The sequence below is a fragment of the Lissotriton helveticus genome, chromosome 7 (genome assembly GCF_964261635.1).
Source record: "Lissotriton helveticus chromosome 7, aLisHel1.1, whole genome shotgun sequence".
Taxonomy (NCBI): Eukaryota; Metazoa; Chordata; class Amphibia; order Caudata; family Salamandridae; genus Lissotriton; species Lissotriton helveticus.
In genome coordinates, this window is record NC_136068.1 from 444,536,756 (window position 1) to 444,553,363 (window position 16,608).

Below are 16,608 nucleotides of genomic sequence, written 5' to 3' on the forward strand. Positions count from 1 at the left end.
GTGCCAAAGATGAGCACCCGAGCAGACCCCATCCAGGCATTTAACTGAGGGATCCCTCTATTATGGGCGCTCGGCGTGAAGCTTCACATTTATGATGCTCCAGGAAGTCTTCTGTTCCAATATGCCCTGGGCACGAAGCCATAAACCAAAATTAGCCCCAAAAAGGATTTGTTCTGTCTGTCGAGCAAGTTATAAGATCTGAGAATTTATGCTCAAAGGACAGATTAGCCAGAGAGCACTACTTCAAGTTGAAAACTCTGGGCGCTGCAGTGGAAATGTTCTCGATTCATTTAAACTTTATGGATGTGCGTAAAATGCCAGGCCACACACACTGGCACGATTATCTTATACTGCCCCCAGACCGGTGGCATCCCTGACAGAGAAATAATGAGAGGCTGCAGCACTACGCTTTTGAACAATCTCGACTAAAGCATCTAAAACATTTACACAAATGATGCAACGCAGAAGGCTGTCTCTTTATTTGAGAGTAAAGCCTGTCACCATCGGACATTTTTTCATCTTATCCATATCTATTGAAATTAGGTATAAGATTTCCACTCAAATTAAGCTTAAGATTTCCACTTACATTAATACAATTTAATTTAACAGAAACAGAATGAAATAGAAATTCAAGCCGAACTTGTAAAAGTCACAAAAATATCTAGCAAACCGAACGGTGAAAAGTTAATAGTTACAGAAGTATATTTTGCTCAGTGTTCGTTGTAAAAGAAAAACAACCCACCCTAAAGAATAATAGAAAAAGAATAATTCCCATCTCTGTGTGCAACAATGATCTGCATCAAAACACAAAATTCAATCACTTTTAGAATGCGTCTAGAGGCTGCTTAAAGGAATTGAATGAATCGTAATTGCGGCTCAGAAAACAAGGGGGCCGCGGGCCGAGAGAAAGCTAATTCCCCTTTGACTCACGAAGGAAAGTTATGCAGTGTGACGTGTTTGCGTCAGTGCAATTGATTTGTGGTGGTAGGCTTTCCGGGGTACATTCCCTTCTAGCATGTACAACAATGCATGACACCGGAATGTTTTTAAAAAGTGTCACACAATGAAAATGGCAAGAGCTAATTACAAAAAACATTGCCGTGTCCCAGGATAGGACACTAAATAGGGAGGTGATATTTCCACGAAAATATGATGGAAGTATATAATAGTAGATAATATTTGTATGTGTAAGTGCTCAAATTCATATTGAAAAAACTGCAACAACATAAATAAATAACACTGTGAGAGGAGTAAAAAGAGAAAATGCACATGGGTCCGTCAGACTTGCCGAAGAATTCATGAATAAAAAAACACTTTAAACATGTATGCAGTTTGACAAGAAATTGAAAGTATGCATCCGCAGAAGTAAATTAAAAGATAATTCGCTTTTTCAGTGCCATAACGGCAAAGCCCCTATGGGAGGACATTTCAAAATATAGTATAATATTCTTCTTAGTACATTGTTCTTTTTCTGGAAGACATGTGAAGTGTTGCCCAAATTAATCAATAACAGCCATTAAATGCAAATCATGCATGAGTATGCAACAGAAAAGCCTTCGAAATTTAACTGTTTAGATGACCTAACAATAGATATTTAGGCAAATACAAATTCAGTGTTAATACATCCATAAGAAAGTGTTCATATAGTTGGCGCATTGGCTGAAGATGTGTTCTGAGACCCCTTTAGAGTTACACTCAGTCATCCAACCAGCACCTTATAAGACACACTGCACTTGAGGCTGGTGTTAGTTAACCATTATTCAAATCCAACACCTGTCTGGATATCTCCTCATACTCATTCAAGCTGTGGGCTACTGTTTTCAAAAGGTGGATACATTTACACACCTGCGCGTTAAGGATGTTGGTAAAGTTCCCACCTCTGGACTTTGTATTGATTCTCTCAATCACCCACCATCTCTTACTGTCTATGGGATGGTTCAGGGAGGTAAAGTGTTCTACAAAGGGTGCCCCTGTACTTTACACCCGATCCTGCTACAGTGCTGCAAATTGTGTGCTTTAACCTCCTTGTGCTTAAATGTCTGTCTCTAGGGCACTTAAAGTGTCCTGTAATCTGTGGCAAATCCCATAGTGAGAGTAAAGTAGGTTTAGAAGGCTCTCCTAAAAAGGAGCTAACCACATATTCTTAGCCCTCTTAAAAGAATGCATTGGAGCCTCATTGGTTTCAATTACAAAAGAGTCCAGTGACGATGAATGATTTTGAGTATGTCATTGTTGTGCGTGCAAAAGGGAGTCACGCATGTTATTGTACTATTTGTAGAATCTGTGCTCTGTTTGGGTTTTAGTAAAGTTTCTCTTGCATGCTTTTTTCACAAGACTTCTGTGGTAACCCCTTTCAACGGTAGTGAGAAATCCTCACACCCCTTTAAGTAATCTTGTTTATTAGAACAGTTCCTTCAGATACGCAGAAACTGCCCATAAGGCAGATTGTCCCTTAGATTTATTTGGTGATGGTTTGAATATTGTAAGAGGGTATTTCTCTCACTGTTCTTTCTGAGGAGGGCAGTATATAAGTGATCACTATCTGCGTCAATTTCAATGTCCAAAAAAACTCTAGCCTCGGAGCTGTACTGAATGGTAAACCTTATATCTTGTGATCTTTCATTTAACATTTTTGAACATTTTAAAGGCGTCCATCTCATGAGGACATCATCAATGTACATGGGAGCTACTTTAGGGGACATCTGTTTACCAAGACTCTTATTCTTTATCAATTGAAGGAGTGATACGATCTGTGCATCGTGACAGGGAAAGATACATGAGAGAGTGGGATATAGATGAGCTATAAAGTGAGGGGAAAGAACAAACATGAGATGAAAAGAAAGAAGAGGACAAATGTGATCAACAAACATGAAGAATCAAGGCAAGGAAAAGAAGACACAAACGCAAAAAGGGGGAGAATCTACATGAGGAGTAGAACTTGCAAGATGCTCAGCACCGGCACTTCTTTCACAGGGCTACAATTTTTGACCCTGCAGGTGGTGGTCTCAATATTAATTGTTCAAATTCAAAATAAAAAGAATAACATACATTGCATGGTGACTGACTGGTAAACATTTTGTTTTTGCACTCGGTGTAGGTAAGAAAGTAAAACACGCCATCTTCCACTTCTTTAGGAATGACAACAGGAAAACGCAGAGTTCAAAATAACAGGGACATGTACAGGCTGACGACAGGGGTCACAGGAAGCAGCAGTCTTATAGATGAGAGAGAGAGTAGGAGTAAAGAGGAGAAAGAAACAACAGAAGAGGAGATAGATAAGACAGAGCTTAGTAGAAGAAAAGGAAAGCAAATCAGATACAAAGAGAAAGCAGCCAGGACGTGAAGAAGAGAGCATAAGAAGAGAGAAGATAGAATGAAAGGACGTAGAGGACAGAAAGAGGAAAAAAAGCAGTCATATGATAAAATGGAGAAACAGCTAATCACGGCTAGAAGAGTGATAGTAAAGAGCCAAGATCGAGGGGAGAGAGAGCAGAGCATGGATAAAAGTGAAGAGGAAAAAGGGCAGGGCTGGAATGAATACAGGGCAAATCAGAAATACAGGGAATAAGGTAATACACCAGATGTGACAAAGATGATAGAAAACAATTAAAGAGGTGAGAGGCTAGACTCTTAGAGCAAAGACTTAGGGGACAGACAACAGATCAAGGTTAGAAGATAGAGACTGGGGCAGTGAGAGTGTTGAAAGTGGGGTCACCGGAGGAAGAAGTGAGCTGTGGCCTCCTTGGCAAATTTTACAGCACCTGCACTTCATTTTTTACAAATTAAGCACTACCCAGAACTCAAAGCAAGAAACACTCGGGACCCTGACTAACTCACATGTGTCATGCTGCTCAAAAATATAATTGGCTCTATGTTTGCATTAATATACATTGCACTGAATATGTTCCTTTTCACAGTATGGCGACCAAAGAACCAGTGCCTCGCCTGCCGCTAAAGATGGTTCGTGGCTACCCTTTGATGCACTACTTTGCTGAAAACTATGCCCAGGTGGAGAAATTTCAGGCCCGGCCAGAGGACCTGCTGATCTGCACCTACACTAAGTCAGGTGAGTCCAGCTTGTCTTTTTCTGACTCACTCCAGCCACGGGGCATGAGGAACACCGATCAGGTCCCGCCTTTTAGTGAACCTTCTCCGGTGTCCCTCGTGCTCAGTGAGAGAAATCAACTCAATTACCAGGGACTCTATCCTGTCTGGCGAGATTCCCTCCTACCTTGTAACTTCTATAAACAGGGGAGAGATGCTTTATGCCGGCTGACAAGAGAGTTGGGTCGGGGGAGAAAATAGGAGGCGCCTTGGCATCCACACTCACTACCTTATATTTCCAACTAGGCTATTTCAGTCTACAAAGATACAACTACTTAAGGTTGCTTCTTACTAATCCAAAGTCACTCTTCGCCAGCGCGAGAAGGCACTGGTTCATCTCTATGTAAGCTGCTACTCTTCTGGGGTCACTCAGGATCTCCCACGGCTACCTACCTCGAGGCTCCTCTGAGGTAACTCTGCTTTGGGGAGCCCCACCACTCTTACCACAGCCTCGTGAAACAAGCCTACCTCTTCTGAAGTCCTTATAACAGATGACAAAGTGTTCACTATCCCTGGGGATTGCCTCATGAGCATCTATGCCTCCAGTATGCTTTTTTAACACAATTGTGGTGGCTTCTTGCAGGTACCACCTGGGTCAGCGAGGTCATTGAGATGCTGTACTGTGATGGTGACACTGAGAAGTGTGGACGGGACATTATTCTGAACCGAGTGCCCTTCATCGATCTCGCCATCCCTGGGATGGAGACAGGTAAATTATGTTTATTGGGGTTTCAAGAGGGTCTCCAGGAAGTACTCTGTGGGATAGTGTGAGAGCTTGAGGTGGATAGTGCTGTGCGCTCTACGCAGGGGAGCAGGGCCGGCCTTAGGCATGTGCAAGCTGTGCACCTGCACAGGGCCACCAAACCCCAGGGGCCACCACGCCAATATATATCCTTAATATAATAATCCTCTGAGGATGGATACATATTTGCGTGGCGGCCCCTGGCAGGGATTTGGTGGCCTGTTCCACTTCTAAACACCCTGACCCTCCCCCTTTACTGGCCTCCGCGCTCCGCCCCGCCCAGACCCCCTCTTCCGGGGCCCCCTACCTACGCTCCCTGCCCAGGGCCACCGTGAGCCTAGAGCCACCCCTGAGGGGAGGGGAGGAGAGCTACATATGGGAAAGGTGACTGTGTGGCATGGCGTTGAGTTGCTGACTGTGAGGCATAAGGTATGCAGTGGTTATGAGCACATGTTGTTAGGACAACTTTTCACCGCCACTGCACAGGAAATAACGGCGTAAATATGTGGATGTGGAGAGAAGGCGTTGTGCGAAATTTCACTATGGAAATTTTGAAAAAGAGGTCAAATTGGACTGTTGCCATTTATTCATGTACACTGTTATTCTAATATGTCATCCCCTCATATTCCCCAGGGGCAGAGCTCGCGGCACGGACGCCATCTCCTCGGATTCTAAAGTCTCATCTTCCTGTTCAGCTACTTCCGCAATCATTTTGGAAGAAAAACTGCAAGGTCAGTCGGTGTTCCTATGCAGGGCCGGCGCTAGGCATGGGCAGTGTGGGCAGCTGCCCAGGGCCTCGCGCTAAGCTAAAACACAGGGGGGCCACCGCATCCGTGTGAAAGGCCACACTTCCACAGTTAGCCGCCCTGCTCCACTGAGGTCCCCTGCCCCAAACTATCATATTACAAAAAGAGGTGCCTTGATCTTGCTGTTGAGGTAGAGGTGGCATTCCAGGGGGTGCAGTGGGGGAAGAGAGACGCATAATGGGAAGGGGCCAGCAATTATGTTAACTCACCGTGCGGGACGGCGCAGCGCCCCTGTTAAGTACCGGCCATTCTAGGTGACAGAAGGCCTCTTTGTTTCGATAAGGAGAGGTGGGTGAGGGGAGGAGGGAGCAGCCAGATCGCATCACTGATACTGAATTTCTTTTTTATGAAAATGTGCCTGCTCGTTACTGCTTCGAGGCTCAGGGGAGAGGGGGCCCCCTTCCCTGGGTCTCAAAACACTTGAGTACACTGTAAGGTCCAGCTGTGGGGGGCCCCCTTCCCTGGGCCTCTAAGCGCTGGAGAAGCTGCAAGGCCCAGGTTTGGGGGCCCCCTTCCCTGGGCCTCTAATCGCCGAAGAAGCTGCAAGGCCCAGGTGTGGGGGGCCCCCTTCCCTGGGCCTTGTATCCATTTTGTAGTGCTGCTATGCTAAGAGCAGATGAGCCCCAGGCATGTCATGATGGCCTATAGATTTACTTCGAAGTATTTTGACTGTCTTTAGGTCTCATGTCTGGAGCCTCGGGGGCATGCCCCTGGAGCCTTGGGGGCATGCCCCTACTTCTTTAATTTAATATATTTAGTTCCCCATAATTTTTCATTTTAAACACGCCTCCCAGGGTGGCAGAAATAGCCAAAGCCTATAGATAAGGCTTGGCTGTTCGGGGCAGGGAGGTCAGACTGTCATTTTCCTTCTTGCCCAGAGAGGACAAGGACAGTGCCCACTTCGCTCTGCCGCTGGCAGCTGCCCCCCCCCTTCTTACTCTTACTCTTTGTCTGTCTTGCTCCTCTGCACTTACTGAAAACCGTAACTTCAAGAAATGGGTATCATTTCCTCTTATCTCTTTTCTTTATTTGTTCTTCCGTGAAATTAATCCAAAAAGAAAAACACTTTTGCTGGAAATTTCGTCTTTTTTTAGAAATTTTTCTATTCCAAAGTGCAGTCTCAGGACGGAGAGAAAAAAGTTTCAAGATGGGAAATATAACCAAATAAAGCAAGACACAGTGGGTTGCAAAGTGGCCTGATTGATTTTATTCAAATCCAAACACATTAGCACCACATTACAGAGTTTACCAGTGAAGCGCTATTTTTGTTTTCTAGTCTTTCTTTGAGCAACATTGTTTTCCCCGGTAGAACCACTCCTGGAGGTACTGAAATACCTGCTTGAAGGGTGGATTGGATAACAAAATGTCCCTTCTGGGACTTGTAGTCACATCCTTAACTTTTCAGGCAAAAGCACTCACTGATTTCTGAATAATAAGTGCAAAAGTGTTAAGGTAACTAACTATGTTGTTCCTTCTTACATTTCGCATGTGTTTCTTAATCTTGCTTTCCCTCGAGTGTTTGCTTTCTCCAGGATGTTGTAACTTATTTTTTTTCAGCAGCATATTACTCTTGTCTAGTGCATAATTTCAATAGAGTCACAACCAGGTGTTTATAGCGGGGCACAATTGGGTTGTAGCTGAAAGCAGTGCGAGTTTCTCTCAGTGGGGCAGTATGGTGTTCAGTGGGGGAGAAGATGTGGCACTATGGCCAGAGCTGATGAATTTGTAACTGGGGAACCAAGTTCAGCCTTCATGACCTGTCCGCTGGACAACTCTCCTGAGGGAGCACATTCCCAAGCTAGACTGTCGAAGGCCCTGCAAGACCTTAGAAGCTCTGGTGTCTTAGCACCAGCAGGTGGACCCTAACAGTGGCAAGCGTGGGTTAACCTTGAAAGTCTGGCAATCATAATCCATACTGAAGTTCACCTCCAGTTTTGCACGGAGGCCTACGAAGCAGCACATCATAGTGCGACTATGACTGTCACTGAGGTCAGAGGACCCTTGAGCAGGGAGGCTCTAGGGCGTTGCGACCGGTACAATCGCACCTGCCGCTGACTTCGGGTGGGGTGTCATGTTTGCAGGTATATTATGTTTTTAAAAACACTTAATGCCTCCTCCTGGCCTCCAGCAATTTCCGGCAACAATAAAAATTTCATGATAACTCCGGTGATTAATATTCTCCCTAGTCAGAGATAGAGTTTTGTCAAGTGGAAGTTTTGATTAGTGGAAAGGTAGTACAGACAGTTAATGTGCCTGCTGCAAAGAACACGTACTATGCAGAACACCAAGTGCACATAATATAAATAGGTCGGTGGGTTACTGCTTTTGTCAGAGAGAGCCTTTTGTTTGTTGCAGTTTATAAGTCAAAATCCTAACAAAGAACAGTGAGTTGTTAACTGTCATCTTAGAGCTTGATGCAAACTGCAAGGTATAAATTAGAGCATTATGTTTTTCCCTCAGTCTGTGATTATCCTAATGTTGCAAAATGGGTTCTTTTAGGTAGAAATCAATTCTGGTTATTAAGGAGAACCCTCAACCATGGTGTTACATTCTAAATTCATAGTTTGTGTTTCTCCTGACCAATCACTATTAAACTATACTTCCTACTAGTATGGTTGTCATGTGTTGTCATGTGAGTCCTTTGCCGTACGTAACATTTCCTATAGAGTGATTTACACACGTAGGATTGATTGTCTCTGTGTAATGTATGTGATATTAAGTGGGGGAGAGGAGTTGGCCTAACGGCTAGGGTGCTCGACCTCGGGATCTGGGTTCGAGTCTCGGTAACAACGCCAAACATCCTGTGATTCTGGGCAAATCACTTAATCTCCCCGTGCCTAACAAAAATGAATGTGTGTCCTCATGTAACGTAACTGGTGCTATGTAAAGCGCTCGGATACCCGATTCAGTTCGGGTCAAGTTCGCGCTATATAAAACTCTGCAAAAAAAATAAATGAAAAAATGCTCTGACACTCTACACTGGTATCAGTGGCACTGTAAATCAAATTACATGCATCTGAGCGAGAGTATGGTTATGGAGACTTGAGAGGCACTGCTAAAGGGTGTTAGTGAGAGAATCTGTAGCGGAGGGCGTCATTGGAGGGCACCAACAAACATTGTCGCACAGTGCTTCACCAGCGCTAAAGCCGGCCAGTACCACTTCCTACAGTTTAATACCAAATCAAAAACATTGATTTGAAAACCCCTTGAATCTACACAGCATACCTTTACTTTAAACACACCCAGATACTAGACCTTCCCTAATGAATCAATACCAGGGAGCCACTCAACAAGAATAATCTAGAATGTTGGAGTTACTCTATCTTCATTGTTTGATTGCAATCTTTCCTTTTATCTGCTTTTTATAAGAAATGTAGATTTGCTCACTTGTTTTCCATGCTCTCATCACCTCAAGCCTTGTGAGGAAAAGTGAATAATTCTGTACTCTAAATCCAAAAGCACTGGTTCGTGGTTCTCTGCTGCCCTTTTGTGTTATGGTCAGTGAGTTACATAGCTTTCAAAGTAAAATGAAAAATACATGTATCGGAACTCGAATTAATCTTGCTATATATTCCCTTTTGCAAAAAATTTCCCTGTGATGCAATTCAATTTATTTTCCACAATGCTGTGGGATTTTTATCATGCGCTCATCTGGAAACAATCAGTTAACCTGGAGTAAAAAATATCCATTATTTTGAGACCTGCACCTAGCTTTTCCATCCAATGTGACAAATGTAATCCATTTCATACCGTTTTAAAATATATGGACTTATTGCATTTGTATATTTATCTTTTTGTCCATGTTACTGATATCCACATTAGGTCTCTTCAGTGATGCCAAATAAGATCTATAGTCCTGCTATGTCACTTTCTGTGATGACAATCCTTGTGATGTTACATGCAAATTAGAGGGGCCTCATATCCTCCCTTTCGCCCGGGGCCCCAGAAGTCCTAGGACCGGCCCTGTGACTATGTTAGCCACTAGATGTCACTGCTTCAGGCACAGGTGATCCCTTCCTGGTGGCCTTTTACATCCTTCTTCGAATAAACCGCCCTTGGTAACTCACTGCGCTGCAAATGTTTCTAGCCACTAACACGCAGGACTACAGACTTATAGGCAGCCAGGAACCAGTGCAGCGTTACTCAAAGAATGCTCTCTTGGGAACTAAACATTACCCACTGATAAACTTCATTCTGATGTATGTAAATTGACTTTAATCACATTCGTATTCATACTAGGTAAGGAAGGAAATAACTTTTCTACAATGCTGCATACAGTAAAGTGTATTAAAGTCCTGACAATGTTCAATCTACAAAATGGGGCCTAACAGAGTTATTTTCATGGTCTGGCTTGACAGCGCAGCTGTGCCAAACAATTTTGTGAGAATCAACAGGAGAGGGGCTTTGGGAGCTAGGAGTGTATGTTTTGATTGGACAAAAGGTGTGTGCTTTCACAAAAAATAGTGATTCCTTTCTACCCAATTGTGATCATTTTGCGTATTTATCTAGCTGCCTGAGCGCGAACTCTCAGGGTACACACATGACATTGTCATGCTATTAAAATTTCTTCGCTAACTAGATAAGGTAAGAACTTTTTCTCTGGCAGCAGCACAAATGGGAGGATGGCAGTCATTAAACGACAAAGATTTTAGGTCTTGCTTGACAGTGCATCTGTCACCTGACCTTTTAGCCTTATCCAAAATATTTATACTGTACTTTGCTTCCACACAAATACATTTCCATTCCCATGCTATCTAATGTACTGCTTTACATTATGGATCACATTAGCATACAACCTTCCTTTAAAGTTAGACCTATTGACTTTGTCAAAGCTTATTGCTTATGGGTATGGTACAGATAGGAAAACCCGCCCCACCCCCCCTGTTCTAAGGAGCTGATTAGAGATGTGAATTCCCAGGGCGTAGGAGGAACAAGACTATGGATGTCATTTAAAGTTTAGCAAGAAAGCAGAATTGCCATAAATTACCTTTCTCCTATCATGTCATATTTATGATTCCCTGGTGCCGCTTGTAGCCTTGCTCTGTCCACGGCTTGAACCTTCTTTTGCTCATTTGGAATCCCGGGCTTACCACTGTGAACTTTGGGCAGGCGCGGTGCGTCCATTGGGGCGTGGGGGCGAAGCCCCACTAAGCCCCATGAACCCACCACGTCGTCACTAGAAGCCAAACACAATTATTTTTAAAAATCGCGCTATCTGCCGACCGGGAAACCGGGAGACACCCGACCTTCCCGGAGTGCGCAAGGGAGGGGGGGGGGGGAGGATCGGGCTGCTGCAGCTGCGCAAGTGTATTTTTGGGCACAAACATGCCCGCGCATGCGCAGATCGTTTTCTTGTGAATTCCCCCTTAGAGAGAGGACCAGGGGGCGGGCCGCAGCCCCTGGGGTTACACAGGGCGACTGGGCGAGGAGTCATGGTGCCCCCCCAGCCAATCCTGGCGCAGGATTGGCTGGTCACTACATAGCCCGGTTACATAACCCCTGACGGATAGCACGGCCGACTTTGGTGCTGGGAAACCAGGTTCGAGCCTCTTATCGAACCATAAAAATGTATACATGACTTACTTTGGTGTTAAATAAATAGATATTTTAAAAAACAAATAAAAATGATGTTCCGACTAAGGTGTGAAATTGGTGCCGAATAAATACATGTTTTTAAAAACAATTAATATTAATCATGTATCATTGGTGTTGGAGTACAAGGTTCGAGACTGGTATTAAACACTGACAAGCTGTGTGCAAGTTATATGGTCATAAAAATACATGAATGATGGATGCAGGATGGGTGGATGCATGAATGGATGCAGGATGAATGATGGGTGGATGAATGGATGGGTGGATGAATGGATGGGTGGATGCATGAATGAATGATGGATGCAGGATGGATGCAGGATGGGTGGATGGGTAGATGAATGAATGATGGATGCAGGATGGATGCAGGGTGGATGGATGGGTGCATGAATACATGATGGATGCAGGGTGGATGGATGGGTGGATGCATGAATGGATGCAGGAATGGATGCAGGAATGGATGATGGATGGGTGGATGGGTGGGTGGGTGGGTGGATGGATGGATGCATGAATGAATGATGGATGGATGCTGGATGGGTGGATGGGTGGATGAATGAATGATGGATGCAGGATGGATGGGTGGATGGATGGGTGCATGAATGAATGATGGATGCAGGATGGGTGGATGGATGGGTGGACACATGAATGGATGCAGGAATGGATGCAGGATGGATGATGGATGGGTGGATGGGTGGATGGGTGGATGGATGGGTGGATGGATGGATGCATGAATGAATGATGGATGGATGGATGCAGGATGGATGGGTGGATGCATGAATGAATGATGGATGCAGGGTGGATGGATGGATGGGTGGATGCATGAATGAATGATGGATGCAGGATGGATGGATGGGTGAATGCATGAATGAATGATGGATGCTGGATGGATGGGTGGATGCATGAATGAATGATGGATGCAGGATGGATGCAGAATTGGTGGATGGGTGGGTGGGTGGATGGATGGGTGGATGCATGAATGATGTATGGATGGATGCAAGGTGGTTCGGGCTCGCTCGCTGCGGTGCAATATGCCAATTAGTTTACGCCCCACCACTTTAAAATGTCACCAGCCGCCCCTGACTTTGGGATCCGCTTTTCATCCTCCTTGATCACACGGACTGCTGGACTCTAGGACGCAACTGCCGAACGGGGAAAAAAGTTGCAGGTGAGCAGCAGGAGCTGGACTGCGAGGCCCAGCCTGCACAGCGCGCACATCTCCGCTGCAGCTGGGGCCTCTTCCCGCCCCCTCCTCCCTTTCTATTTCAACTCAGCAGCTTCCACGTCTCGCGGGATGCGCGCGGGACGGCGCCGGGCGAAGCCCGGGCCAAGGGTGGGCCCGTTGTAGCCCGTTAAAGGCCGTGTAAGGCCGGGCTGGGCCACCCGTCTAACTCCTGAACTGAGACTCGACCCATATGCAGGTGCACGATTAATATTATTGTTATACGTACTCTTCAGCAACCAGGATCATTATTGTTGTAGAGACCTTTGTGGCTAGTTATTCACTTCTGATAACCATGTGCACGAGAGGGTCCAGAAGTAAAACGGCAGCGGGGGGCTCACTACAAACTGGCACATTGGATAATTTCCTTCTAAGGGCTAATTCTTTGATAGACCAAGAAATGACCTTGTTGGAACGGAGAGTATCTCAAGATCTTGCATTTGCAAATAGATCCTCTATGGGTCAGTTTGCCACAGCCAAAATCCCTGAAAAATCCAAGGCTCGGGCCCCCCTAGAAACCCCTACAATAACTAATGCCGACATACACGCTTATAGACAGAGCCTACCAGCTATGGTAGACCTTTCAGTATCCCACCTCTCCTTAGACTCGCAACTAAGTGCAGATCTGGAAAAAAGACCCGACTTAGTTGCTACCATTCCACCCACTGACTTGAGTAACACCCAGCAGAAGGCTAGGAGGGAGGGAGCTGATCCAGCGGCCTATAGAAAATATGCCATAAGCAATGCTACCCTACTCTATAATCTACCACATAAAATACTACTCTAACTCATGGACCCATTAACCAAACATGACATATTTGACCTACTGAATCAGGTAATCAAATTAAACCTAAATATATCTTATTTACAAATTATATACAAACTATATACAACCGCGGTAAATGTTGACGTCATTTGAACAAAACCTAACTATTTAAATGACCACCATGGCGATGGCATCTAGCTAATAGTAACCTACGCTTCTGAATAACCAAGACCAGCTTGTTTCAAAAGTAAGATTTTATTAACTAATTTTTAGATATTTCAAAATATAGTTTCATAAATGCAATTTTATTAGAATTTATAGCAAGCATGTTTGAAAAGTGTCATAAGAAAAATACAGTTTTAAGCAAGAAATTATAAGTTTAGCATTTCTAAAATCCTAAGTCCCTAGCTAAGCTAAATAAATGAAAAGGTAAAGTTCTTTGAGGATTCTTACGTGCTCCACGCAAAGTCCAGCAGCACGACACCCTCATCGGAAAGTCAGAAAGCAGCAGCCAGCCCATCCCCAGGGCATGGACTTTTTATACCTTTCTATGCTAGCTAATCTAAGTAAAGGAAAATTTTCTGCAAAAGTCGATGTCTCATTGGTCGGAGAGTGACAAGTGACATGTCACCTACATTTCAAAACTTCCATTCGGTCATATTCTTTGGGACCATTGTCTTTCTTGTACGTGTTCCAAAGCTTCCTTGATTTGCAACAATTTTGAGCAAAAGTTTCTCACTGACTCCATTACACTTCCTCGGATGCCAAGTTAACAAATCTTCTTTCTACCGGTTTCTGACCTTGGCCACGTCCGACAGAATAATGACAACACATCATCTTTGTTCAGTGAATGCAATTTTGACGGAAACTTTCTTTCACAGAGACATCTCGTGCTCCTTGCAGAATTAAATTCATCGTTTAGCAAACTCGAGCAAACTAGGCCCAAAAGCAGGCAACTTATTTTTTTCTAGTATAAAACAAACACAAGAAAAGTATTAATGTAAGAAATATTATTTATTCTGTTTCCACCCTTCATTTACTAATTGATTAACCCTCCCAATTAGTCTAATGTTACCTAGCACCAAGCAACAAATAAGCAGCATTTTATATCTACCAGTCTTCATGAATCCATAAAACCTTATGTGCACCTAGAATAGTAGAAATGACATCACATAGACAAGGAAAGCAAAATAAGCACATGCTTCTTTTAAATCTGCTGCAGTTAGTAATGACAGAAACGAAAACGACAAATTAATTTATTATTTTTGCACGAACAAAAGATGCAACACTTATGCACGTTTATGAGCACACATGTTATTGTCCCCGTGTGTAAAGTTTAATCTAGGTTGTGTTAGCATAACACATCACAAAACATTAATATTATTATTTATGTTATGGAAATGTGACTTCACGAGTTTAAACAGATTTCTGTTTTCTATCTCGCTCCATCAACTCCCTCATCTGGTGATTAACAAATCACCACCCCACCACCCAAAATTTGGAAATTTAGACTTTCTGGAAAATGATTCAAATTCATCTGTGTCAGTATTTCTAAAAATCTGTTTCTGCAAAATCCTTGCAATTGTCATAACGTGCTCTGTGTAATTCCTGCAACTCAATCTCCCTTTCTTCTTCTTTTTTGAGTTTATAAATTCTCCTCTTTTCCTTCATTTGTTTCTTTCTCTTATGCAGCAAACAACCAATTTTTGTCAAAATGAAAATGAATATTATCACAATCAAAGGTGCCAAAATCTTGCCAAGAACTGAACTTCCAATGTCATGAAACCAATTTTTGATTGATTGGAATCTTTTTGAAAGTCTTTCTGTAAAATCTTCTTCTTCTAACGGAATTATCTCTGAATGCATCTCTGTGATGTTCTTAATGTACATCTCAAGGTTCTTACTTTCATCAGGGATATATGTGCAACAATGTTGCACATGTAAAATGCCACAGACTCCTCCCTCTTTTGCCAGGAGTATGTCTAAAGCAAGGCGATCTTGAATCACCATGGATCTGATTGCAATGACCTCGACATTCACTAATTGGAAACCATCAGCTGTATCTGTTGACAACCTGTCAACAATTGTGGACAATTTTCTGATTCTTCCTGCGTTCAGGGTTATACCTACAATAGGTATCACTGCTTGAAAAATATCTCCCAAAACTTCTGTAAAAGTTTCTCTTTTAGCCCTATTTACATAATTGTGAATTTTGAACAATCCTTCCGAATCTCTGTCAACATGGAACATTTTAGGAAAAACAATCCCAACATAACAAGTTCCATACCAATGGTCAGGAAGGTTGTAGTAAGCCTTGTCACCACAAACAAAATAAATCCCAGGAAAAATTGGATCTTTTCCACCTTTGAATCCCCAACCTCCCATGATCTGATATGTATCTTCACAATTACTTGCACCCACAAAGTAGTTATCAAAAAGTGTATTGTCTCTCCTAATGCAAAGCTTTCCACTAATTGGTTTGTCTATGTGAATTGCAACATTATTAAGCATTTTACCATTACGCTTTTCATCCTCTTTCTGCCAGAACCTGGATTTAGTCTGTTTGACTATCTCATTTCTCTTGTAAATTGCTCTCCTTTCTTCAACTAGGTTCAAAAACTTCTTTCCTTCAGCACTAAGTTTGCAGGTTAAATTATTCTTGTAAGCATACTCATAGGTGAGTTCATTAGTAACAAGGAAAAATTCCCTCATCTGTTTTGCTTTCTTATGCTTATTCAAAGCACCTTCAATTTTTAAATTTGCGAAAATCTCGTCAAAATCTGAATAATAGTATTCTAAGCATCCAGTCTGATAGAACAAACTAGCTAACACACTGCATGTCACACCATATGTAAGAGGAAGCATATTTTATGTCACTCCCTCAGAAACAGAAGCAGGTAATTTAACACAGACATAACAATCTTTTGCATCCATTACCTTGACATATTCACTCAAAAGCTTTGTGAATGTATTGCTTGAAAAATCACTGATAGATTTGTCCTGATGAATGTTAGGTTGATGATCAATAACTTTGCCAGTTGCACTATGTTTGTTTTGACTAACTGAAGCTTTGCTTGTCATGTTGGCTTTGTGAAAATCTTTGTTAATCTCAAATGGAATGATAACAGCTAAAACTAAACAGAGCAGAATTAAAATGAGCAGACACACCAGAGTCATCTTACAGCATCTCTTAAAAATGGAACATCTTGAAGTACTCTGTTCCATAACATAAGGCATCTTTGGTTAGTTTTGCCTTAAAAAAATTAAAACTATTTTAAAAATTAAATTTAAATGAAATGATTAATTATTTACACCCCCCTTTTAAAATATATATATATATATATTTTTTTTTTTAACCCTAACAGTATTTCTTCGACCTTAT

The 16,608-nt window shown here is 42.8% G+C and overlaps 1 protein-coding gene across 3 annotated transcripts in view; it reads left to right on the forward strand.

Annotated features, from left to right (window-relative positions):
* Window positions 1–16,608, forward strand: part of LOC144768581 (sulfotransferase 1 family member D1-like) — a 410,920-nt gene that overhangs the window by 152,973 nt on the left and 241,339 nt on the right. For all 3 annotated transcript variants that reach the window (XM_078652369.1, XM_078652370.1, XM_078652371.1), the window contains exons 2-4: window positions 3,918–4,066; window positions 4,688–4,813; window positions 5,480–5,577. In XM_078652369.1, coding sequence (XP_078508495.1) covers window positions 3,919–4,066; window positions 4,688–4,813; window positions 5,480–5,577 — 372 coding nt within the window. In that variant the 5' untranslated portion in view covers window position 3,918. The remainder of the gene's footprint in view (window positions 1–3,917; window positions 4,067–4,687; window positions 4,814–5,479; window positions 5,578–16,608) is intronic.